Here is a 21,281-nt window from a genome sequence, read left to right on the forward strand (position 1 = left end):
AAACCTTTACCCGAGGCCAGGGAGACTGGCACGGCGGCTGCGGTGGTATAGACGGACTGGCTTCCTCTGCAGTGGAGCATCTGCAGGGTAAGCCATTGGGAGGGCCGCAGGGAATGATGTCAAAGCCAACCTTTCCCAGGGTCCCAACAACTCTTACTCAAGCCCACGAGTGGTGTCGGAAGAAGAAATGACTGTTTTCCTTCTTCCAGAAAGCCGAAGCTTGGCAGCTGGTCTAGTCACCTTAAAGTAAATGCCCTGGGGCAACTAGGGCACACGGTGGAGAGAACGCCAGGCCTGGAGGCAGAAGGACCTGGGTTCAAATCGAGCCTCAGACACTGACTAGCTGTGTGACCCTGAGCAAGTCACTTGGCCTCTGTTTGCCTTAGTCCACTGGAGAAGAAAATGGCAAAATCTCCAGTAGCTTGGCCAAGAAACCCCCAAAGGGGCTTACAGAGCCTCGGTGGTGCCTGCACCAGAACAGGAAAGCGGATCTCTTTTTCGCCTTTGTTCGATTCAACAGTCGTGTGCCGAGTTCTGCGGGGCCCTGGGAGCAGGCACCCGAGTCCCTGATCTCAGGAAGCTCTTGTTCTGGGTGGGGAGGGGGCATGAGCATGGTTTGAGGAGGGAGGCGACAAGCGAGGCGAGGCGGGAGAGGCGATCCTGGTGGGCTCCTCACCTAAAAGCTCCGCTCTGAGACGAGTTCTACAATGGGCTGGAGCCTCCCAGGAATGAAGAGCCCAGAGCCATGGCCAGAACCCGGCCCTTGGGAGCTCGGGGGGCCCCATAAGCAGGGGCCAGTGGCAGCTCTGATGAGTGGTTCCCTCCCTCCAGATGTGGGAGAGGACGCTGAGGTGCTGGGACTGCCGAAGGGCACGGTCCCTGCCACCCTCTAACAGCTCTGGAGAGAGCACGGCTTTATCTCCTGCCCCTGGACCTCTCTTAGGTTCACCCCAAATGGGAGCCCCCAGTTTAGAATTCTGCAAAGGGGCCCCAAAGTCAGAGAACCGCATGGAACCCAGATGGATGGAGTGAGGCCAACAGGGGGCCCAGATGGCCCTCAGTGAGCCCAGTGGATGCACGCTTCCATCCACGAGGACCAGGAGCATCTGGCACAGACTGACAACAGCCCGCCTTCTCGAAAAATTACCCAGAAGCCAAGGCAGCGTCACATGACTTCTTTCATTGGGAGTGCACAGCCACAAAGGGACACATGGGAGGAAACCCAGATTCACCGCCTCAGAAGTCCCAGCCTACGCAGCCGTGGCTGGGCTGGGGAGCTCCCCCCAGTGCGGGCTCTCCGGAGAGGGGCCTCAAGGCTCAGTGCAGGCGCCCTTCCTTGGCATCGCCAAGGGCGCCCCAGACGTCAAAGACAAATTCATCGGGAAAGGCGAAGTCCCCGAGAGCGTCATCCAGGGCTCTGGCAAACTCGTCCGGATTCAGCTTGTCTTTTCCGGCTTCAAATATTGTCGTAGCTGCCAAAAAGGGGGGGGAGGGGAGAAAAGGGAAATTCGTCAGGGGGGAGAAAAGGGAAATTTGTCAGGGGGGGAGAAAAGGGAAATTCATCAGAGGGGAGAAAAGGGAAATTCATCAGGGGGGGAGAAAAGGGAAATTCATCAGAGGGGAGGAAAAGGGAAATTCATCAGGGGGGAGAAAAGGGAAATTCGTCGGGGGGGGGGGAGAAAAGGGAAATTCGTCAGGGGGGAGAAAAGGGAAATTCATCAGAGGGGAGAAAAAGGGAAATTCATCAGAGGGGAGAAAAGGGAAATTCATCGGGGGGGGAGAAAAGGGAAATTCGTCGGGGGGGGGAGAAAAGGGAAATTCATCAGGGGGGAGAAAAGGGAAATTCGTCGGGGGGGGGGAGAAAAGGGAAATTCGTCAGGGGGGAGAAAAGGGAAATTCATCAGAGGGGAGAAAAAGGGAAATTCATCAGAGGGGAGAAAAGGGAAATTCATCGGGGGGGGGGGGAGAAAAGGGAAATTCATCAGAGGGGAGGAAAAGGGAAATTCATCAGGGGGGAGAAAAGGGAAATTCGTGGGGGGGGGAGAAAAGGGAAATTCGTCAGGGGGGAGAAAAGGGAAATTCATCAGAGGGGAGAAAAGGGAAATTCATCGGGGGGGGGGGAGAAAAGGGAAATTCGTCGGGGGGGGGAGAAAAGGGAAATTCGTCAGGGGGGAGAAAAGGGAAATTCATCAGAGGGGAGAAAAGGGAAATTCATCAGGGGGGAGAAAAGGGAAATTCATCAGGGGGGAGAAAAGGGAAATTCGGGGGGGGGGGGGGCAACAGGGAGTTGGTGTGCCCGATTGCCCAAGTACAATAGTGCAGAGGCCGCTCAGTCCTAGGACTTTGTTCCTCATTCTTACAGGGGCGGCTGTCCGAGGGGACCTGAGGGAAAAGCTTTGGCTTTTCGGCAAACGGGTTCAATTAAGGCAGGAGGCACAGCAAAAGGAGGGGATTTCCTCCTCCTCCTCCAAGGGCCTTTGGGAGGCTTCCAGGGGGCGTAGGGAGGCACGGGAAGGCAGGGGGGAATCCACCCCCCCACGGGCAATCCAATCTCACCTCAAACCGCCCACTTCCCATGCACCTGGGCTCTAGGCTCGCCTGCTGGGCCCGACCCCACGAACTTGGGGCCGTCTCAAGGACACCCGGCCTCGGCCCAGTGGGTGCAGACAGGCAGGAGGGAGCAGAGGAAAGCTGTTGTCAGGAGGGCAATTTCCAGGCTGAGCTCCATAGGCCAAGCGTCACCCTCCACCATCTCCCACTCCATGTCCCTGCCACCTTCTCCTTTCCTCCCAGGGCCCATTTTCTCTGTGGGAGGGAAAAATCGGTCTCTCTCCACATTGACGGAGGATGTGTATTCGAATCACACCTCCATCGATTGGGATGCGACCCAACGAGGCTGGGACTGGGCAGCATCCGAGGTCCCTTCCAGCTCCCAAACCCTGAGTCCCCCACCTCAGCCTGGCCCTTCCACGAGCCATTCGATCCCCTCGGACAGAGTGACGCCTTGGAAGCCGGGTCCTGGGCCCATCCCCGTCCTGGCACGCCGCGGACTCCCTCCCGCGCTAGTCCCTTCGCCTGGGTCTCCTCAGCTACAAAGGGCACGGCCAAGCCTGAGCAACAGATCAGTGCACTGAGCGAGCATCCTCCTGGGGACCTGCTGCCCGAAGGGGGAGCCCCCAACATACGAGCCGGGCACGGGGGGCTCCTTTCGCTCCGCTCTTCCCAGGACTTTGTCCTGCAGTTTCCCAGTTAGTGCAGAAAGAAGCAGCCCGGAGGGACCCCCACCCTGATAAGGCACAAAAGGGATCCCGCGGGAGCTGCACCCAACGGGACGTCTTTCTCTCTTCTACCAGAGTGAGGAAATGCCTGCCTCCAGCGAGGAGAGGAGCCCTGCCAAGCCAGCGAAGGGGGTTCTCCTGCCGCAGTGTCCAACGTAGCCTGCTCGTGGCCCTCCCCCAAGCCGAAGCCTCGGCGTCGGGCTGCTCGTCTGGGGGTCTTCCAGCCCTCCACGTCTAAGGGAGGCTCAAACGGAACCCCCAGGGCATACTTAGCGCATCGACGGCAGCCATCACAGCCCCACCGGCTGACAGTCACAGTTTGGGGAATCCTCCGGACGTGAGGCCCCCCCGAGTCTCCCCAAGTCCCCCCGTGATCTCTCTCCAACACAAAGGAATGCCATCAGAGCAGAAGTCTACGTCCCCCCCAGCCTAGCGCAGAGGGACGACCCAAAGATCCCTCTCGAGCAGAGGCGCGCCCCAAGGCCACGCGGGCACCCCCATAGGCTTTCTCCCCTGACTAAGCAGGCCGCGCTGCCAGGGCTTTACAGGAACGCAAGAGAAACAGAACTCGTACACGGAGGAAAGCCCCGATTCTGGCCTGCTTTGAGCTGCCCTTTAACCCTGTGCCTAATCATTCTTCTCCCAAGTAACTGCGAGTGAGTGCGAAGGCTGATCGGCAGGTTGGGAGGAACCAGCCTCCAGATCACCCTGCCCATGTCATTTATCTCCATCACAAATTCCCATCGTGGCAACAGGGTAAATGATCACAGAACGCGGATTAAGTGTTCATGTGTGACACGTCCAATTCAATGTAGGAGAGCGTGTAAGTAGAAAAGTGATTGTGTGCCAGAAAAGCAGGTACTCACTGAACCTATATCATAAACAACCCTCGTGCCATGGCAGAGCACCATGTGATGCCTCTGCACGCAGGATTGAGCACGCAGTGCCTCTCTTCCATTATTTGACAGAACGACCCTCCCCCCGAGAGACCGATGCCTCGGCTCCCAAAGGTGCATTCTGAGCCCGGGTCCCACAGGTTCGCCACACTCCTGAAGGGGGCGAGGACCCACACAGAACCCACCCTAAAATACCGGGACATCCAGCCCCTTCCTTTAACAGAGGAGGAAACTGAGGCACACAAAGGGACTTACTTGAGATCCTCCAGAAAATCGTTTCAGAGCAGGGCCAACTGCCCATCCCCCATCTCACACTGAAGCAAGTTACCCAAAGAACTCCAACACATGGAGTCTACCAGTGGCTCAACAGAAGACAAGTCCCACGGTGGCTCAGCGGAAGAAGGTCCAGGCCTAGGTTTAGGAAGACCTGAGTGCAAATCCAGCCTTGGGCACTTAGTATCTTGTGACCCTGAGCAAGTCACTTGGCCCTGTTTGCCTCCGTTTCCTCCTCTGCAAAATAAGCTGGAGCAGGAAATGGCTCCAGTATCCCAATGGGATCCCAAGAGTGAGACTTGCCTCCCAGGGTTGTCCCGAGGATCAAAGGAGGTAATGATGGGAAAGGACTTAGCACAGGGCTGAGCGCCCCAGAAGTGCTCTGGAGAGAGCAGCCACCATGAAGTAGGCAAATGACAGGCCAGAACCCAAAGGACCCTGGCAGAGGCCTGGGCCCCCAGGCATGCTCTTCAGAGAAGCCCAAGGGCGGTCCTGCCACAAGATCCCTCAGCTAAGTCTAGAGAGAGAAGCAGTGTTGGAGTCAGTCCAGAAAGATCCCATAAAGCAGGAAGAACTGGCCTGGGACTCCCCCTCAGACATCTGAAGCCAGGCCCAGAAAGGAGAGGAAGCCTTCTCTGTCCATCTGGGGGCTCCAAGAGGAGCAGCAGGCGACAGGATTGTTCCCCAATCCCAGTGGATCGTTGCTTCTGCCTTGGACGCTTAGCTGGGGGATCCTGGGCTAGTCATTTGAGCCCCTTCTGCCCCTGTTTCCTCCCCTGTAAGATGGGGATGAGACCTCCAGATGCCAACAAAGGGAGTCCTAGCCCACCCACCCTGAGCAGGGTTAGATATTTGCTCCTCCTCTGGTTGCCATCGAAAGCTTCTCCCGAGCTGTGACCAGTCCCTATGTCCAGACAGGTCAAACAGGCATTTATGGAGCACCTACTGCACCCAGACCCTAGCTGAGCATCAAAGAAGACACAGAGGGACACAAAGATCCTGGTGCCTTCAGGAGCTCACACTCTCCTGGGGGGAATGCTGGGCCCCCAAACCCAACTGTAGGATGGAAGGAGCCCTAGAGGATGGCCTAGACAGGGCAGCCAGAGCAGCCCAAAAGCCCCCAGGGGAAGGGCAGACCCCCCCCCCAAAGGCTCTGCTCCTCTCCCAGGGAAAGGCAGGCCCCTAGAGGCACGGCGCCTGGTGCCTGGCCCTGTGTATGCTATAGAGCCTCTCGGAAGAAGGGGGAGGGGAGAAGGGGGGTCAGGCAGGAGCTGCAGAGATCTGGGAAAGCTGGGCCCCCTGCACTTCCTCCTCCAGCCGCTCAAGCAGACCTCGAGCTCTGGCTTTCTGGACTCCAGAAGCCCTTGGGAGACTGAATCCCCTCCAACTCTGTCCCCTCAGATTGTAGAGCCCAGCCAGCCCATGCCTCTGGGGGGCCTCCTCTGGCCCGCCCCCCCTTCAGAGAGATGAGAGATGGGGGGAGTGCTGCCTCCAGGACCAGCTCTTGGGTTCTGCCTCAGTTTCCTTAACTGCACAAAGAGATGCCCAAGAGCCGAGCTCTAGATGGGCCCCTCTCTCCAGGATTCAGGACTTCAGGTGACTCCACGCTGCCCTCTGGTGGTCACTCTGGGACTCTGTCCTCTGCTAGCTCCTAGTCCCACAAGTCTCATGGAAATGCCATGAAAATGCTCCTCTTACTGAGATTTTAGGTGGGGGGAAGGGAAAAGACCAGGAAGAGGAGGAGGAAGAGGAGGAAGGAGGGAGGAAGAGGAGGGAGAGGGAGAGGGAGCAGGGAATGAGCACTAGTGTGGTGCCCACTGGGTGCCAGGCATCCCACCAAGAGCTTTTTCCAAGTATCACCTCCTTTGATTATCACAACCACTCTGGGCTATAAGACGGGGTACTCTTAGCCTCATTCTACAGTGGAGGAAACTGAGGCAAATGGAGATGAAGTGACTGACAGAGCTAGGATCTGAGGTGCGACTGGAATTCCCAGCACTCCATGCACTGTGGTGCCCCACGGCTGGTATATGATGGGTACTGAGTACTGGGTTCGGTTCCAGACAACACCAGTTAGGGATATGGAGGCCCGAGGAGAGAAGGGGCATCTCTGAGTCTCAGAGACCAGGCAGAACCAGGAGAGGCTGGTGTAGACTGGGGGTCAGGACAACAGGCAGGATAGGCTGCCTCCTCCGGAAGCTTCCAGGAGTTCTGGGCAAGTACAAAGCAGTCCCTCCCTGAGGGAACAGGAATGGGGAGGGCCTCTGGTATCTCTGGGGTGCCAAGAGCAGAGTGGGGAGGGGCACAGACTCGGCACCAGGCAGTTGGAGGGAGGCCCCAGAGGCTGGGGACTTGGGGGGGGGGGGGCAGGGAGGGTGCCCCAAGCACAGGGCACAGCCAGAGCCAGAACGTCAGGGTGGGAGATGAAGGACTGCTGAAGTAGGAATGAGCCTGGCTGGCCAGCCCACAGCTAGAGAGGCAGCAGGCCAGGCAGGCCGGACAGGGAGCGAGAGACCCAGAGAGGGAACAAAGAGTAGGTGACGTGCCCAGCATTGTGTGAATCTTAAAAACTACTCAGACTGTACTTTAGAAGATTTGGTTTAGCTACTCCCTTATTGTCACAAATGGAGGTACTTGATCAGGAATGTATTGAGAACTTTACATTACTCCACCCATACTTAGACATACTTTAGGGGAAGATAAAGTTGTAAACTCCTGATTGAACAATGAAGGTTCTTAAGTCATACTTATAGTGAGACCAAATCCTTAAGCTGGGTCTATTTTTAGATCTAATAGAAAAGGGTGCTAAGTATCTATGAAGGTCAAATTAATCACTAAAAGGTCAAGGAACTTACAAAGGGCCAGCTTAGCAAGAGGTGTGAAGTACTCAGAAGATATAATCTAACCAAAGAAGATGAGAACTAAGACTGGGCAGTCCTGAAAAAAGCATCTACTGTGATTGGTAGATGTGAAAATTTAGGGGAGGTGACATAAGAGAAAATGTCTTTAAAAGGAGGGGTAAAAAGTCAGTTGAACAGTGGAGTTCGGAGTGGAGTTAGATTCTGAACTCAGGGCAGGAAATAGTTTTCAGTGGAGGAACCCAGCTTGGAGACAGTCTCGTGGTGACTGATAAGACTGACTCCTCTCTCCCTCAGGCTCAGGGAGGCCACTTTGGCCAAGGCCTTTAACTACTGCCTGGCTCAGCCTGAGCCAGAGCACTTTAGATTATTTCATTGTCCCTTTCCCTCTCCCTCTCCCTTTCCCTCTCCCTCCCCCCCCTTCCCTTAATTCCTTCTCTTTATTAATTAAAATCTCCATAAGCCCCAGCTGACTTGGGTATTTTTCATATTTGGGAATTTCCCATGGCAACCACTTATTTAGATATTAAGTCAAAACACTAAAAATTATCCTTACAGTTGCCAGCACTCCTTCATAAAGATCTGGCTGGCCCCTCAGCGGGTATCCCCCTCCCACTCCCTGGATGGTGCTGGGGAGCCCCAGCCAGGCCCTGGCAGATGACCCTGGCTCTGGCCAGAAGAGTGGCTCCCCATGGTGGGCTTGCAGGGCACTGGGGGACACTGGTGGGTGGGCGACGGGTTCTTACCGAGCTCGAGGTCTCGGATCCCCAAGTACAGCTCCAGGAAGTAATCCACCTTCTGGATGGCCTTCTGGTCAACCTCTGGGGGCTTTATGGGAGATGGGAGAGAAGACCTGGTCAGTGATGTCATGGGCAAGGCCAGAAAGACCCCACCAAGTCCTCAGCAATCGGCCCAGACCACACACGCACAGCCTGGTGGAACTCCCCAGAGCTAGAAGAGCCTCCGGCCCAGCCCGTGGCCCAGGGGTGTCCCAGGAACCTCCCCGGGGCTGACTCAGAGGGTGGGGCTTTCTGGGAAAATGCTCCCCTTTGGAACAACAGCTTCGTCTCCCCAATTGTACAGAAGAATGCTTTTCCTGTTCTTTTATCTCTGGGGTCCCGCCGACAGACGCGAGAGAACACTTGGGAGGGAAGGGTTCTGGCCCCCGGGGGAATGGGGAGACTCTGACCTGCAGAAGATGGAGCTTTGGGGGAGCTGCCGGGGGCGCCGTGAAGACTAAACTGTAAGCCTGGCCTGGTTTTAGAGCGCCCTACTTTTAGACGCAATCACCCAAAGGGCAGACGCCCCACTTAATTCTGAAGTGGGAGGTCTGTGGCCCATGTGGGCGACACAGGAAGTGATGCCAGAGAAGTGTCTCTGAAAGGAGTGGTCACTTCCTGTGAGAGGGACTTCTTCCTGCTCTGGAGAGGCAGCTGCGGCGAGTGAAAGGGCCGAGTCCTGCTGAAGAGAGCGGCCTCGGGAGTCCTCCCCACGTGACGCGGGGCTCAGGCTGGTGCCGACCCTCCCCTCTCTCCGATTTCTCCCCCCGCTCTTTCTCCATCTTGTGAATGGCAGGAGCCAGGGAGGGCAGAGGATGGAACAGAGGCCGCCCGGGGAGCGGATGGCGGGGCCGGACTTGCTGTCACGCTTGGCTGTGGCGGCCCTCCCTGGCCCTGCCCGGCTCCCTCTCCTGGATGCCCTACTGCAGCCGTTTCCCCCCCAGGGCCCACTGCAGGCCCTCCCGGCCTTCCCTCCTTCCGGGCTGCGCCTTCTGCCCGGCTCCGAGGGCTCCCCGAGGGCCCGAAGTCAGCCTCCATCCCGGAGGCTCCGAGCAAAGGCTACAGAGGGGAAGACTCCGGGGCGACCGCGAGGGGTAGGACGATGAGACAGCCTCCACTTGTCAGGCTGTTCCTGTGAGTGGACTCGAACTCGGGCCCCTGCTCATGCTCAGACTCCATGGCTTGGCCTAACTGCAGGGCCCCACAGAGCTTGGGGGGCTTCCCTCGGCAGGAGACCCCCAACATCTCCCAGCCATGCCTACAAATCTGCAAGGCCAGGGGCTGCCTTCTGCCTCTGTTTCCCCCTTGATGCTTCTTGACTGCTCCACAAACCCCCACCAGGTCCCTCCAGAGCCTCAGAGTATGCGCGCACACAGTCACAGGGTCTCACATGGTCACACAGGCACACACGGTCACACACACACACACACACACACAGTCACACACTCACACGGTCACAGACACATGGTCACACATGTACAAACTTGCACACACTCACACACAGTCACACACGGTCACACGCACACACAGTCACACACACACGGTCACACATGTACAAACTCACACACACGGTCAAACATGCACACACACAGGCACACACGGTCACATGGTCATACACGTACAAACTCGCACACACTCACACTGTCACACATGGTCACATGGTCACACGCACACACAGTCACACGCTCACACACACAGACACACGCACAGTCACACTCACACACGGTCACACACGGTCACATGGTCATACACGTACAAACTCGCACACACTCACACATGTCACATGGTCACACGCAGTCACACGCACACACACGGTCACACGCACACACAATCAAACACGCACAAACACAGTCACACACCGGCTTCTTCCCATTTGTCCCCCTCTGCTGTGCCCCCTCTTCTGGGGGGGGGCTTCCTGGTCTTCCCTCCCCCTCAGGCCCAGTGGAAGAGCCAGCCTCGCTCCCAGCGACCCCCCACACCTACCAGCTCTTCCACGGTGGCCCGGCCTTTGGGCCGAAGCCGCAGGGTTCCCCGACCAGGGGCCACTCCGCTGTCCAGGCTCTTCCCGGCCCCCAAGGGCGGCTGAAAGTCTAGAAGGGACAAAGGAGAAAGCTTGAGCCCAATACGCACTCCTCCTTCTCCTCCACCGCCCCGCCCCTCCCCGCCCCCTCCACACGCCCTCAGCCCCGCCCCGCCCCCTCCATGCGCCCTCAGCCCCGCCCCGCCCCCTCCACGCGCCCTCAGCCCCGCCCCGCCCCCGCCACACGACCTCAGCCCCGCCCCGCCCCCTCCACGCGCCCTCAGCCCCGCCCCTCACAGTCCTCAGCCCCGCCCCTCCAAGCTCTCTTCCGGGAGGGACACATTCCGTGCCCTGTGTGTGTGGGGGGGGAAGGGGGTCCCCGTCTGGGGCTGACTTCAGCTTTGTGAGCCTCTGAATAGGCGCAGTGAGAGCACCTCTGAGGCTGCCCGATAGGTAAATGCCAGTTTCGTTCGTGGCCCCTGGCCAGACTGGGAGCTCCCTGAGAGCAGGGGCGGGTTTGGGTATACAGTCGGCAATTAATAAACGCTCGTCACCTAAGGAGCAAATAAGCAGGGCGAGTCACTTCTTCCTGCCTGCCTCAGTTTCCTCATCTGTGCCAAGAAGAGTCAGGCACAGCCCGCGGCGGGAGACGCCCCCACTGGACACAAACGGAGAGTCAGAGCCCCCCAGGTCGGGGATCCACCCCCAAAGCTCCTTCGGCCTTAACCTTTGGAGCCCAGGCCAAGCAGAGGGCCTTCGTGGCCGGGTTCGAGCCCCCCCCCCCCCCCACTGCCCGGGCCCTCAAGCAGAAGGAGGCCCAGGAAGGCCACGAGGGAGGGGGAGGGGGGCCCAGCCGCTGCCACTGAGAGTGTCTGGGGAGAATGAAGCAGCCAGCCGCGCTGAAGCAGGAGGAGGCGAGTTCGAGGCCTGATGGAGCCTGCCCGCCGGGCCCCGGAATTCAGACAAGCGGGAAGCAGCGCCAGCCTCCCAGGAGCACTTGGGGGGGGGGGAGGGGCTCCAAGGTATCCGTGATCTCTTCAGCATTCATCCGGGGTCCCAGCAGGAAAGACCCCGGAGGACGCGGCACCCACTCCGCCAGAAAGCGAGAGGCTGGCATCTCCCCAGGGAGCCGGCTGAAGCCGGAGACTCTTTGGGGTGCCCTGGGTGCTTCTGACAGATGGGGAAACCGAGGCCACCGGGCCGGCCGGCGCTCGCTCTCCTCCCCAGCAGGCAGCCCGTGAAGCCCCACAGAGGGGTGGAGAAGGTCCGCCAGTGGCGCTGGGGCGCCCCAACCAGGGGGAGAGGAGGAGGCACAGGCAGGAGCAGCAGCACCAGGCGGGAAGGCAGAACCCGGAGCGCCGGATTCCCCCCGCGGGAGGGCAGAGCCGGGCCGGAAGGGCCTTTCCCAGGAAGCTGGGCGGCCCCTCATCTCCATCACGTGCCACCCTGGCGGAGCTCGCCCCGACCCGACCCGGAATCGCCACTAAAAGGGAGCGGACTCGCTAGACCAAAGCCAGCCACTAGGTGTCGCCAGAGGAAAAGCCAAGCGGAAGGCCCGGCCCAAGTGCTCCTTCCCGGCTCTGGAGCCTCAGTCCAGGAAGGTCTCCGGGGCCACTTCCGGGGCCTCTCCTGCCCCCCATGGCTGGCCCGACGAGGGGGGGAGGGGCGGGCGCCCCCTTCTTTCCTGGGCCTCCTTCCAGGCCCGTCATCCTGTCCTTCCCCTCAGCCACGACCCAAGCCGGCCCCTGTTCCCAGACTCCCCAGATCCCCCGCAGGTCCCCGGAAAGGGAGGCCAGCAGGGCAGCCCAGCGAAGCCCTCGGCCCAACGCACACAGCCAGCGGGGCCAGGAAACGTGCCCAGGACAAGCCTTGGCCCGTCTGCCTGCCTCGTGTCTTGGGAGAACTTCCGGAAGGAAATGGCTCAACTTCCACCATGGGGGAGCTCCCCTGGGTGCCAATTCGGCCTCCCTCGAGCCCCCAGGAGGCTGAGCTCTGACGGTCTGCTCTTGGGAGCCGCAGCACCCCGGAAATCAGGGCTCCTGACAGTGGGCGAGGGACAGACAAGACCCTGAGTGAGCCACAGAAGGTGGGGGCCCTGCCGAAATGGGGGCTCCCGCTATGGCCCAAACAGGCAGCCACCAAACAAGGGCCGAGAACCCAACCGTGGCCGGGCCAGGAGGCTCCGGGAGGGCCTCGGGGGTTTGTGCCTGAGCTCGCTGAGGTTCCACATGGCAGAGCTGGATTGGAACTCGGGTCCTGTGATTTGCCATCACAATAGCAGCCCTCGAAAGGGCACCTGCTGTGTGCTGAGCTCTATACACATCCTATTTGACCCTCAACCCCCTGGGAGGGAGGTACTATTCTTGGCCCCATTTTACAGCTGAGGAAACTGAGGCAGACGGTGAAATGATTTGCCCAGGGCCACACAGCCAGTGAGTGCCGGGGCCCTCTCTGAACCCCGGGCTCCCTGACTGTAGCCTGGCACGGGGCCATGGACAACCCAGAGCGGCCCCTCGGCCTCCGCCCCGCCCTGGGAAGAGCCAAGGCGCGCCCGGCGCCCCCACACTCTCACGTCTGGGGGGGGGGTGAAGACACCGAGTCTCCCAGAGGACCCCCAGGTGGGCCTTCCAGGCTGCTCTGGGGTGCTGCGGGGAGGGGGCTGGGCACTGGCTGCTCCCTCCCTTTCCGGGGAAGCTTTGGGCCATGAGCGGCACGTGCCCCCCCATGGGCGTTTCCGTCCTCCCAGGAGCCCCCGGGAGCCCCGCTGGGCGGGGCCGCACTCACCCAAGGCCTTCTGGGGCTCCACCAGCCTGAGCGAGAAGGGCCGCCCCTTCTCGAGCTCCCGCAGCGCCCGGGCCACGTCCACGTGCCGCCAGCCCACGATGCTCCGCCCGTTGATCTCTTCGATGTGGTCCCCCACGCTCACGGCTGGCACTGCCGCCATCAGGCTGCCCGCCTTGATGTGCTGCGGGGGCAAAGGGCGGAGGCTCAGGGGGCCTCCCGTGCCCAGAGCCAACCAGAGGCCTAGCCAGGGGCCTCCCCAAGGACCCCGCCCCTCCCCCTCCGCGGGGGTCACGTGGAGTTCTCTGTGGAGGCATTTCTGCCCCGCCCCCTAGCGGCCATCTAGCGAGCAGCGCTCTCAAGCTGGGGAGGCCCAAGTCCCCTTGGAGAAGACCCGAGTTCAGGTGCCTCCTCTGACACAGGCACGAGGAAGCGAAGATGAAAGAGCAGAATGTAGAGGCCCAGCCTGAGGCCTCTCCTAAACAACTCTCTCCGGGTGCCCCCCCCCACGCCATTTGAATAATCCCGGAAGCGGTCTAAGAAATGGGGCCGCAGTGGGCGTCCTTCGGGCTTCCTGGCCTTCTCTAGGAGGGCAATCGAGGCTGAGGAGGCCATCCCTGGGTGGGAGACGCCGCCATCCCCATGTGCTGCCAGTGCCTGAAGAGACCAGCCCTGCTCTCTTCCCTGTGCCCGATGGGGGCCAGCCTCCCCCTGGCCCACCAACCCCCCTCAAGATCAGTTTGCCACTTGTGAAAGGCATGACCAGGCTGCCAGCCCTGTGCCCCCTCGGGGGCTTCCATTCCAAGGGACGAAAGGGACACCCAGGAGAGAGCTGGAAAGGAGGACTCCCCACACTGGGAGGGCAGGCACCCAGCCAGGCCAGCGGAGGGGGCAGCAAAACAAAGCCTTGCCCACTCCGCTTTCAGGTCTTTGAGAGCACGCACTGGGCCGTCTCCCCTGGACCAGCAACAGCAATGAGTCAGGGACGGAGCGCACGAGCCCCAAACTGATGAGGAAAGGCAGAGAAGTGGGTGGGAGGCCCACAGCCCTGAAGAAGCCCCGGCGCCCCAGACTTCTTTGGGAGAGCTCCAGGCAGACAGGAGGGAACCGGCTGAAGCTTACCTTGATGAAGGCGTAGCCCACGCCGTTATCTGTGATGGTGAGGCCGAGGACATCCTCCGATTTGCAGACCGTCACTTCCTTCTGGATGCCCTTCACGTGGGCAAAGATGAAGTCTTCCAGCCCAATCTGGGCTCCCAAGAGGCTCTCCATATTGAGCTTGGGGGTGCTCAAGGTGCAATACAAGATCTAGAGGGAGGAGGGGAATAGTGAATCCTCGTGAGGCCTGGAGGGGCTGCTGCAATCCTCGGAGCATCAGCCTTCGCCATCAGAGGAGCCCTGGAGGGAAAGGGAGACCAAGGAGGAAGCCGAGCCCTGCTCTACTCGCACGCACGTACCCACACGGGATGGCGTGTGGCTGACGGCCTTCGAAGAGCAGGAAAGCCTCTCCCAGAGAGCTTCTTAGAAAGGAAGATTGAACAGGAGGACGAGCCCTCGCTGGCCACCTCCCCCCGTTGAACACAGGGGGAGCAGCCCTGCCTGCATGGGACGTTGGGTGGCCTCCAAGGGACGTCTCTGTGTCCCAGTGTGCTGCCACGCATCTGCTTTGGGCCCCTTCCCTCAAGAGAGCGGGTGGCCGAAGCCCAGGCAGGCCCTGGAAGGAGGAGGGAGAAGGCCTCTGGGCCAAGAGACAGAGGAGGACGGGAAGGGTCGTGGGGCGAGAAGTTCTCCAGAGGGAAGAAAGGGGCCGTGAGGGAGAGCCAGGCAGAGAGACGGAGGAACAGACAGACACAGACCATGGGGATGGGGATGGGGACAGATACACAGACAGGTGGATGGACAGGCAGCCAGGCTTTGGTTGTCATTTACAGCACGGGTTGCTTAACAGGTCTGTGAACTCTTCACAACTGCACTTGGCTGACTGTACTTCACTAGCATCCATATCTCCTTTGCCACTTCCATAGTGGCTGCTGGCGTAGCAAAGCCCCAATAAAATGAGGAATACACTGACGGGAAAGACGGCTCCGGCAGTCCTCTCCAGCGGTGGAGAGCCTCCCTGGCAGCAGTGTTTCAGGGTTGTCCTGGATCGTCGCATTGCTGAGAGCAGCCAAGTTTGCACAAATAATCATCATCCAACAACACTGTCATTGTGTCCAGTGTTCTCCTGGGTCTGCTTATCTCTTCTTAGAGCACAGTACTATTCCATCACCACTAGGTAGCACTATTGCCCAGGGGACGGCCATCCCCTCAGTTTCCATTCTGCCACTGCAAAAAGAGCAGCTAGAAATACCAGTAGGTTCTTTCCCCTTCTTCATTATCTCTCTGGGAGACAAACCCAGTAGTGCTCTTGTTGGATCAAAGAGTCTGCACGCTTTGAAAGCCCTCTGGGCAGATTGCAAACTGCCCCCAGAATGGTTGGATTAGTTTCACAAGTCCACCAACAATGCATCAGTGTCCCGTGTTTGCCACATCCCCTCCGACATGTATTATTTTCCTTTGCTGCCATATTGGCCAATCTGCTAGGACTGAGGTGGCACCTTGGAGTTGTTCTGATTTGTACTTCTCTGACCAGGGGGATATAGAACATTGTCCCCTGGGGTTAGGGTTATGGATTAAAACCATCCTTGCATGAAGGGGTCCAGGGGTGCACTCCCAACTTCCAGAGAGGTTAATGGCCCCCAAAAGAGTAAGCTCCCCTGGCCTCCATAACCCAAAGAAGAAATAGTTCTTGTTTTGTTAGTCTGGATGGGGCAAGGGTAGAAACAGGGTCGTCTGGGTGAGTAGGCTTGAGAAAACAGGCGGCTCCCCCTCTCTCTTGTGAATCTCGAAACTGCTCAGACTCTACTTCAGAAGATTTGATTAAGCTATTCCCCATGTTTAACAATGGAGATACTTGGTCTAACAAGAATCAGGAATATATTGGGAACTTTTAAAATTACTCCACCCTACCCAGGCATTGCCTCAGGGGAAGATAAAGTTGAAAATCCTGATTGAACAATGAAAAGTCAACTCCTATCTTATAGTAAAGCTAGAACCTTAAGCTAGGTCTGTTTTTAGATCTAATACAAAAGGGTACTAAGTACCTACAAAGGTTAAATTAGTACCTAAAAGGTCTCAAAAGGCAAGCTTAACAAAAGGTGTGAAATAGAGGATTTTATCTAACCAAAGAAGGTGAGAACAAAAGATGTGAACTAAGAATGGGCAGTCCTGGGGAAAAGCATCTACTAGGATTGGTAGACATGAAAGTTTTGGGGAGGCGACACAAGAGAAATTTTCTTTAAAAGGAAGGGGAGTTCAAAATTGAGTGAGTTGGAGTTCAAACTAGTTGGAGTTAGTTTTTGGATTGAAAGTTAGTTGGAGTTGGAGTTCGGAGGTTTGGAGCTTGCTTGAAGACGATCTTGTGGTGAGTGATAAAGACTGACCCGCTCTCCCTTAGGCTCAGGCCTAGGCTATTTTCTCTTTTTCTCTCTCTCCTTCCCTTAATTCCTTCATTTGTATTAATTAAAATCTCCATAAAGCCCAGCTGACTTGGGTATTTTCATATTTGGGAATTTTCCCATGGCGACCACTTAATTTTAGATTTTAAATCAAGACACTAAAAATTATCTTTACAGTTTAGCCGAAACCTTTACAGTTTTGGCAATTCACAGTCTTGGCAAACCACATTTTCACGGTTACATTGTCCTGACTCCTTCACTGGTGGGGCCAGCCAAGGACCACGTGGAAGGGGAGAGACCTGTTGCCTTGGCATCTGCTCTCTTCTGTCTGAAGTAAAGGAAATTCACCTGCAGCTTGTCCAGTTGGAGCAGTAATGGTGGGCCCTGGTTATGACTCTTGCTAACTTTAGGCCACTATGGACTCGGACCTGGAAGCACCAGGGACTAATGACAAGGTCTAGACGGGAGCGCTGAGAACGATCTTCCTCTGTTGGACAGGTAACCTTCTTCCAATCCCTTCCAGGAATTTGGACTGCTCTTTTCTGCAGAAGGAAGGCGGCAAGCAGGTAGAAAACCAGAAGAACAGTAGCTCCACTAAAGCCCACGTTTGAGGGCCAAACCAAAGAAGGCCAAGTTCCACTAAACTGGGGAGTCCCAGACTGTGGGGCTTCCCATCCTTAGAGGACCAGCCTGCCCCAGGGAATTCTGGATCCTTTCTGAAGGTCACCTCCCCACGGCAGAATGGTTTTGTCCAGAGCGGAGACAGCCACAACCCGCCCAGCTGGCAGAGGTCATAAACTTCGAGGAGCGCCAGAGGAAGAGAACACCTGGCTGGGGATCTTATGTGAGGCTGAAGCAAAGGACAAAGTCCAAGGTGAAGGCAGAAACGCTGAAGGGCGGATTGCTGCATTCTAAATGTACTCAGCGCCACTTTCCAACACTCTGAAAATGTCGTCACCCAACGCAGAGGCACAAGGAGAGAAATAGTCCTGCCTTCAGGGAGCCCACACTCTAATGCAGCACTGGGAATCTGGAACATGACCGCTCCTTCCTAGCAGAGATGGCTAAGGCTGAGCCAAAAGGGTGGAGCAGCAGGAAGGAGGAGGCGGCCAAGTTCCCCATCACAGTCTTCCACCCAGATCTAGAAAAGGCACCAGATGGGGTCCAGAAGACAATCACAGGGAGCCTTTTTCATCCCAGAATGGCCTAGGAAGACAGAAAGGCAGAGTCTATCCTGGAGAGGCTAGAAGAGGCTGCCCCGACTCCACAATGGGCTTCCACACAATGAGGAATTTCCTGGTCTCCAAAGGGAGGTTCAAAGCCAGGAAATGGACTCAAGGAAGAGGCCCAGAATGTAGACTGTAAAAGGGATCGGACCAGGGCCAGCCGGCTCAGGCTCACTGCTAGGGTGACCGAGGCTGCTGGATGCCCAGAAATGGGATGTTCTGCTCCCAGGAGGCCCCCAGCCAAACAGGACTCTGGACTAGACGAGGTGGCAAGTCCTCTGGGGGGAAGCAGGAAATACCACCAGTCTGCTCAGTTGGCCAAGAGGGGCCAAATGAGGAAAGCCGAGTGGGTTAATGATTCCCAGACAGGATTGGGACGGAAGCAGGACTCCACACCCAAAGCAGGAGAAAGGAGAGGAGCCTCGGGATGCTGCCACCCGCCCAAGGACTACTCACTGGCCCTCCAGAAGGCACGCAGGGACTCATTTGAACTGTATACTAGTGCTTAGCCCAGGGCCTGGCACAGAGCAGGGACTTCCTCAGGGCTTGCTGACTGCCACAGATAGTGGAAGGGCTGCTGTGGAGGAGGGTTAGCTTTCTTCTCCTTGGTCTCAGGCACCAGAACTACAGCCAGGAACATCAGGCATCATTATCTTCATTTTCAAAGAAACCGAGGCTTTAGGGAATGATTTGCCCACAGTCACATACTAACAAGTATCTGAGGTAGAATTTGAACTCAGATCTTCTTGACTCCAGGCTCAGGACATTTAACTACTGTGCCACCAGCCACCTCTCTCTAGTCTACTCCTCTCCTAACCACAGAAACCTGAACCCCAAAGAGCCAGTGGCACATCAGTGTCCCAAAGCATGCTGGGTATTTTTACAGTCTATCCAGGAAAGGTGAGAGGCATCAGGGGGGTGCAGGAAGCCAACCCCCTGCACTCAGCTTGCCCCTTGGGCCCCAGGGGCAGCTCTTCTCAACAGGTGGCCCCCACCCCACCCCAGGGGCACTTCCAGGAGATCTATTTTCACTGGACAATTCTTGCATGTTACTTGCCTAGAAAAACCCTCATGAGGAGGTGGGATCGCTCCAAAGCGCCCCCGGCTGGACATGGGAAGTGTTCCAGGCTGGCAGAGCACAGAAAGCAACAGCCCTCGCTTCTGTCCAGCCTGCTTTGGGGCGATGTGCTTTTCAGGAAAACGTTCGCACTTCCTGGCTGCTGAGGGCCCTCCCGACTCAGAAGTCCTGCAGTTCTGATGACTCCGTTCGACTGTCTTTATCTGGGCAAAGGTGGGCATCTCCACCTTGGAAGTCAGCAGGACTCCATTTACTGTCTTATGGATTCTCCAGAAGAGAACGATGGAGAAAATGGGAATAAGGCAGAAGGATTGTGAAAAGTACATGGTGGGGGGCAGCTAGGCCCAGAAATGTGGAGGTCCTGGATTCCAATCTAGCCTCAGACTCTTTCCAGGTGTGTGACCTGGGCAAATGACTTAACCCCAATTGCCTAGGCCTAACCTCTTTTCTGCCCTTGAACCCATAGTCAGTATGGTTCTAAGATGGAAGATAAGGGTTTTTAGAGGAGGGGGGAGAGAGAGAGAGACAGAGAGAGGGAGGGATGAAGGAAAGGAAGGGAGAGAGGGAAAGAGAAAGGGAGGAAGGAAGGAAGGGAGGGAGAGAGACACACAGAGAGAGACAGAGGGAGGGAGGAAGAAAAGAAAGGAAGGGAGAGAGAAAAAGAAAGGGAGGGAGGAAGGAAGAAAGAAAAAGAATGTGGGAGGGTGGGAGGGAGGAAGAGAGAAAAAAAGGAAAAAGAAAGAAAAAGACATTAAAGGGATACACCAACCAAAAAATACCAATAAAAGTTTAAATAAAAACCAATTTAAATCTCTCAACAGAAGTGTTAGTTATTGTTTCTGGCTGCCTAGGACGCAGGGTGCTCGAATATTAAAAGAACAATACAACGTCACCTAATTTTCGTGGTCTTGTCTGTTATCCTAACTGGACAACATGATTAGGAAGTCATTTTAGAACATGTGAGTCATCCCTTTGGTAGTAGAAATATTTACTCAGTCATGTATGCTTTCTCATTTGTTATGTTTCCATAACAATGAAGTACCAGATGCCAGCACTTGTTTTAAAACAGATGTGTGTGTGTTTGGGGGGGAATAGATACATGCACACACTTGTGCCTGTACACACTCGCGGAGTGCCCTTCTTTCCACCTTGTCTGCTACTAGTGGCCGTCGAGAAATCCGTTTCCTGCTTCTGCAAAGACACCAAAGTGGCACCGCGCCCGCAGGAGGACTTGGGAACATGAGGCCGAGCTCTCTATTTAGAGCTCTGGCAGCGTCGCCAGTCTGCAGAGAACGTTCTATAAATGAATCACTTCTAAATGAGCTCTCCGGGGTCAGTGGCGGCACGTCACACACGAAGTCGGAGTCTCTGTTCCTGCCCCCCAGGCCCGGGAGAGCTACTCTGACTCACCACTTGAGAATGATTAAGGCAAAATGGCATGTTTCGAAACCATGAGAAAATGTCTATTCCGATGTGTGTGTGTGTGTGTCCCACTTTAATCTCCTGGGAAGCTGCTACACGGAATCAAGCCATCCAGAAGCATTTATTAAGCGCCTACCATATGCCAGGCACGGTGCTAGATACCATGTCCAAAGAAGGGAGCAACCCCCTAAGTCTGTGTCTGTGGCTACTGCATGCACGTGCCCGGCATCCATATACTGTACATGGGGGTGTATCAACACCCCTACTGAGGACACCAAATAAGTACCCAGATATAAAGCAATGTGGGATGGGGAACACCAGCTCTGGTGGGAAGGAAGGGGAGACTCTGGAAGGGGAAGGGGAAGAGGGAGATGCTGTCTTCTCGCTCATGTCTCCATCTCTGCCTCTGTCTCCCTGCTTCTCTCTCCTTAGTCTCTCTTCCTTTCCCCTTCTCTCCCCTTCTTCTTCTCCTGTTTCCCCTCCCTTTCCTGCCTCTCGTTGCTCATGTATCTCTTCCCTCTCTTCCTGTCTCCCCTCCCTTTCTCCGCTCTAATTTTCCATCTCCTTCTCCCTTCCCTCATCTCTTGCTTTGCCCCTTCTCTTCTCCTCTCTCCCTTCTGCCTTCTCTCCTCTCCCTCTGCTCCCCTGCCCCTTGACCCCCAAGTAGACGGTCAGCTCTTGGAGGCTAGCCTTATAGGGGCAAAGGATGGGCTAAAGGCAAGCCCCACCCTGGTCACGGGCCGCCATTTCCAGGGACCCTATTGCCTGCCTCATCTGTGTCTCCGTGGCCTATGCGGAGGGCCTCCTGCCTGTGGACCTCTCCAGGACGATCGGTGATGAGGAGCCAATATGGCGGAGAAGGTCCACAGACCTGCCCGCTAACCCAACCCCCACTTTGATCTAACATCTGAAAAGGAACAATGAAGCAGCAGGACCCACAGAAGATGAGGTGAAACCACTTTCCAGGCCAAGATAACTTGGAAGAGCGGCAGGAGAGGTCTGCCACGTCGGGGTAAGAGAAGAGGTCAGGCCAGCATCCCAAGACAGGCCTTGAGGGTGGCTGAATCAGCAAGAGCAGCTTCTAGAGCTCTTGGCCACAGAAAGAAAGGAGGTTGGACAGCTGGTCGGAAGGCGATTCTAGGAACCCCTTTGCTGACTGTGGGTGTAGGACCC

The 21,281-nt window shown here is 56.9% G+C and overlaps 1 protein-coding gene across 2 annotated transcripts in view; it reads right to left on the reverse strand.

Annotated features, from left to right (window-relative positions):
- Positions 1–1,160: 1,160 nt before the first annotated feature.
- GIPC2 (GIPC PDZ domain containing family member 2) overlaps positions 1,161–21,281 on the reverse strand; it is a 41,608-nt gene continuing 21,487 nt past the window's right edge. For both annotated transcript variants that reach the window (XM_001380910.4, XM_007505593.3), the window contains exons 2-6: positions 14,008–14,193; positions 12,889–13,069; positions 10,068–10,174; positions 8,052–8,133; positions 1,161–1,472 (exon numbers count right to left, since the gene is read on the reverse strand). In XM_001380910.4, coding sequence (XP_001380947.2) covers positions 1,318–1,472; positions 8,052–8,133; positions 10,068–10,174; positions 12,889–13,069; positions 14,008–14,193 — 711 coding nt within the window. In that variant the 3' untranslated portion in view covers positions 1,161–1,317. The remainder of the gene's footprint in view (positions 1,473–8,051; positions 8,134–10,067; positions 10,175–12,888; positions 13,070–14,007; positions 14,194–21,281) is intronic.

The sequence above is a fragment of the Monodelphis domestica genome, chromosome 2 (genome assembly GCF_027887165.1).
Source record: "Monodelphis domestica isolate mMonDom1 chromosome 2, mMonDom1.pri, whole genome shotgun sequence".
Classification (NCBI taxonomy): Eukaryota; Metazoa; Chordata; class Mammalia; order Didelphimorphia; family Didelphidae; genus Monodelphis; species Monodelphis domestica.